We start from the raw sequence: 4,618 nt of genomic DNA, 5'->3' as shown, positions 1-4,618 counted from the left end.
CTGAGGCTCTGGGTAGACATGGTAATGATACAGCACTCATGTGTGTAACTGGGCCGTTTTTCTTCTCTGAGTTAATAAAACCAGATTTAATTCTTTAAGACGCTTTTCGTATGATTCATTATTGAACGCAATATTCTAAAAGGGGACGAACCAAAGCTATGTATTGAGTGAAAATTGTATCTTTAGATTCATATTCAAAAGAATTACCGATTAAGTCAATACTTTTATCTGGTTTCTGTGTGACTTCTGAACATTGCTCGCCGTGTTTTAAGGTATTCGATATTGATAAATCAATTTAACTGTCTCCACTTAGAGATGGCTATCATTAGAAATATAATTTGTTTTTCATTGCAATACCCTAAATGCATCACTTCACATTTGTTTGCATTAAAACTCGCTGTAGCCAAGTTTTCCATAACACTGACAATTTGTCTAGAATTTTCTGCATTGTTTTTCTTTTCACTCTTGAAACTATCTATTATTATTATTAAATTTTTTGTGTGCGTTATCAGCAAACTATGATATACCGGTGATAACTTCAACTACAGAATTTATAGACAATGAAGAGAACACGTTCTTTTAAAAGGTGATCCCTGTGCCATCCCGCTGGTTACGTCAGTCCACTTGTTTATACACGAAAAATACTGCGTGTGGTCACTGTTGTTAGAATATGATGGTTTAATTAGAGAGAGTTATATTCACTTATTGCCTTTCTCTGTTTGCTCTTCATGACAGAGAAATAAAGTCTAAGATAAATATTCATGTATCAATAAAGGCAGAAAGAGAGGCACACGTTTTGTTTTGACTAATCATTAAGATACTGCATTATTAGTAAGTTATAGAGAAAAAGTCATTCATAGAGAAAAAGTCATTCCATTCTGAAAGGAAAAGAAAAGATCATTCCTTTCCATGACAGGGACGAGGAGCCTTCGTTCAGATCTCCTCGGCCTCTCTGTCATCTGTCTGCCTCAGCAGAACCCACTGTGGATTGCCCTTTAGGTTACTGTGCGTACTTTCTTGTGCCAGACGTTATACTAGAGCAGTTTGTCTTTCCACAGTAGTAGGATTGTTTTGCTCTCCGGCGTTGTTGTCTTAGAGGCCTACTGTTTTCCCTTGGTGACAACATATCATCTACAGGCAAAGCTATCTTCTTAAGGCCTGATGCCTTGTTATGTAGGCCGACTGTCTTGCTCCGCAGCTCATTATTCTTGTTCTCCAACTGCGAGGTTCGCTTCTGCATCTGTTGAGTCCAACTATAAAGACCAGTCATCTTGTCTTCTAATTCGACAGTCTTATTATGCAAATCTAAGGTTTCTTTTTCCAGACCTACTGTTTGGTCTTCAATATCTACTGTCATGTTCATAATTTTCGCCATCATGTTCTCTAAATTCGCCATCTTGTTCTGTAAAGCTTTAATCTTGGCCTGCAGACTCTGAGTTCCTTCCTGCAGGTCTCCTGTCTTGTTCTGGAGACTCTCGGTCATCTCCTTCAAACCCACAGCTTTGTTTTCAATGTCAGTGGTTTCTGTCTCCACACGCAGCATCGTTCGCCCCATAATGACACTCTCCATTAACATCGCATCTGATTCGTTTTCTATTCGCATCGTCTTGTTTTCCACTTCTTGTATTCTGTTTTTCATTTCATTCGATTTTCTCTGCAAGTGTTCTGTTTGGTTCTGCACAAGTGTTGTTTGGTTACTGAGATCTTCATTTAGTTTCTGAATACTTTCAGTTTTTTCCTCAATCGCTATCGTGGTCGTTTCAATTTCCGCTATCTTGCTCTCTAGATTCATCGATTTGTTCTGTAGACTTTCGCTTTCGTGTCCGTCAGTTTTTGTCTCGCTCTCGGAAATTATGTTCGCTCGTGGTAAAATTTCCTCATATGGTTCTGTAGTTTCCACATCCGTTTCATTCCTCGAAAATATCGTTTTGTTTTCTTGCTCCTTAGTTTCCTGAAATGTTTCATTTTTTTCACCTGTGACTGGTGGCAATGCTTTGTTCTCCTGTTCTTTAGTCTCCAAATTTTTTCCTTTATTCTCAGCCATTTTATCCAAAGTCTTGTTCTTTTCGTCTTTACAAACTTCAATATCTGTTCTGTTTTTATCACAAATGGGTTTTTGAACCGTTTTGTTTTCTTGGTCGATGGTTTCAGCAACGGTTTCGTTGTTTTTGACAACGGCTTTTTCAAATGTTTTGTTTTCTATCTTTTTCCTAATTGCTTTATCTGTTCCAGTCTTATTGTACACCCCTTGCAGCAAGGTCTTGTAATCTTCCTTTTTGCTAACCGCAATATCTCTTCCGTTCTTATCAACTTCATTTTCCACCGTTACGTTTTCTTGGTGTTTAGTTTTGACAATGGTTCCATTCTTATCACCAACTGCTTTCTCAACAGTTTTATTCCCTTGCTGTTTAGTTTCGACAATAGTTCCCTTCTTATCAACTTCATTTTCCACAGTTTTATTCTCTTGGTATTTATTTTCAAGAGTGGTTCCGTTCTTATCAACTTCATTTTCCACAGTTTTATTCTCTTGGTGTTTATTTTCAACAATTGTTCCGTTCTTATTAACTTCATTTTCCACAGTTTTATTCTCTTGGTGTTTATTTTCAAGAGTGGTTCCGTTCTTATCAACTTCATTTTCCACAGTTTTATTCTCTTGGTGTTTATTTTCAAGAGTGGTTCCGTTCATATCATGAACTTCATTTTCCACAGTTTTATTCTCTTGGTGTTTAGTTTCGACAATGGTTCCGTTCATATCATGAACTTCATTTTCCACAGTTTTATTCTCTTGGTGTTTAGTTTCTACAATGGTTCCGTTCTTATCATCAACTTCATTTTCCACAGTTTTATTCTCTTGGTGTTTAGTTTCAAAATGGTTCCGTTCTTATCATCAACTTTTTCCTCCACAGTTTTATTCTCTTGGTGTTTAGTTTCGACAATGCTTCCGTTCATATCATGAACTTCATTTTCCACAGTTTTATTCTCTTGGTGTTTAGTTTCAACAATGCTTCCGTTCATATCATGAACTTCATTTTCCACAGTTTTATTCTCTTGGTGTTTAGTTTCAAGAGTGGTTCCGTTCGTATCAACTTCATTTTCCACAGTTTTATTCTCTTGGTGTTTATTTTCAACAATTGTTCCGTTCTTATTAACTTCATTTTCCACAGTTTTATTTTCTTGGTGTTTAGTTTCAACAATGGTTTCGTTCTTATAAACTTCATTTTCCACAGTTTTATTCTCTTGGTGTTTATTTTCAACAATGGTTTCGTTCTTATCAGCAACGGGATTTTCCGCCGTTTTGTTCTTTTGGTGTTTCGTTTCAAAGATGGTTCCGTTCTTATCATCTCCACAGTTGTATTCTCATGGTGTTTAGTTTCTACAATGGTTCCGTTCATATCATGAACTTCACTTTCCACAGATTTATTCTCTTGGTGTTTAGTTTCGACAATGCTTCCGTTCATATCATGAACTTCATTTTTCACAGTTTTATTCTCTTGTTGTTTAGTTTCTTCAATGGTTCCGTTTTTATCATCAATAACTGCTTTCTCCACAACTGCTTTCTATGGTTCCGTTCACAGTTTTCTTGTCTTGCTGTTTGATGTCGTGTATGGTTCCGTTCTTATCATCAACTGCCTTTTCCAGAGTGTTTTCTATCTTTTTCCTAATTGCTTTATCTGTTCCAGTCTTATTGTACACCCCTTGCAGCAAGGTCTTGTAATCTTCCTTTTTGCTAACCGCAATATCTCTTCCGTTCTTATCAACTTCATTTTCCACCGTTACGTTTTCTTGGTGTTTAGTTTTGACAATGGTTCCATTCTTATCACCAACTGCTTTCTCAACAGTTTTATTCCCTTCCTGTTTAGTTTCGACAATAGTTCCCTTCTTATCAACTTCATTTTCCACAGTTTTATTCTCTTGGTGTTTATTTTCAAGAGTGGTTCCGTTCATATCATGAACTTCATTTTCCACAGTTTTATTCTCTTGGTGTTTAGTTTCTACAATGGTTTCGTTCTTATCAGCAACGGGATTTTCCGCCGTTTTGTTCTTTTGGTGTTTCGTTTCAATGGGTTCCGTTTTATTTCTCATATCAATTTTCCACAGTTTTATTCTCTTGGTGTTTATTCTCTTGGTGTTTAGTTTCGACAATGCTTCCGTTCATATCATGAACTTCATTTTCCACAGTTTTATTCTCTTGGTGTTTAGTTTCAAGAGTGGTTCCGTTCGTATCAACTTCATTTTCCACAGTTTTATTCTCTTGGTGTTTATTTTCAACAATGGTTTCCACGTTCTTGGTGTTTAGTTTCAACAATGGTTTCGTTCTTATAAACTTCATTTTCCACAGTTTTATTCTCTTGGTGTTTATTTTCAACAATGGTTTCGTTCTTATCAGCAACGGGATTTTCCGCCGTTTTGTTCTTTTGGTGTTTCATTTCAAAGATGGTTCCGTTCTTATCATCAACTTTTTCCTCCACAGTTGTATTCTCATGGTGTTTAGTTTCTACAATGGTTCCGTTCATATCATGAACTTCACTTTCCACAGATTTATTCTCTTGGTGTTTAGTTTCGACAATGCTTCCGTTCATATCATGAACTTCATTTTTCACAGTTTTATTCTCTTGTT

General features: G+C 36.3%; 1 protein-coding gene across 1 annotated transcript; it reads right to left on the bottom strand.

Annotated features, from left to right (window-relative positions):
* Positions 1 to 828: 828 nt before the first annotated feature.
* Positions 829 to 3,543, bottom strand: LOC123500466 (synaptonemal complex protein 1-like). Its single transcript, XM_045249182.1, has one exon. It carries the CDS (start codon positions 2,750 to 2,752, stop codon positions 1,001 to 1,003), a length of 1,752 nt encoding a protein of 583 aa, XP_045105117.1. The 5' UTR covers positions 2,753 to 3,543; the 3' UTR covers positions 829 to 1,000.
* Between the last annotated feature and the right edge of the window lie 1,075 nt (positions 3,544 to 4,618).

The sequence above is a fragment of the Portunus trituberculatus genome, unplaced genomic scaffold (assembly GCF_017591435.1).
Source record: "Portunus trituberculatus isolate SZX2019 unplaced genomic scaffold, ASM1759143v1 PGA_scaffold_286__1_contigs__length_216572, whole genome shotgun sequence".
Lineage (NCBI taxonomy): Eukaryota > Metazoa > Arthropoda > Malacostraca > Decapoda > Portunidae > Portunus > Portunus trituberculatus.
Note: the sequence above shows the minus strand (reverse complement) of the source record. Positions and strands in the feature narration are given on the sequence as shown.

What these genes read in the sequence shown, in the direction of transcription:
- LOC123500466 (XM_045249182.1), bottom strand. Translation starts at nt 2,752, where the DNA reads ATGAACGGAACCATTGTCGAAACTAAACACCAAGAGAATAAAACTGTG.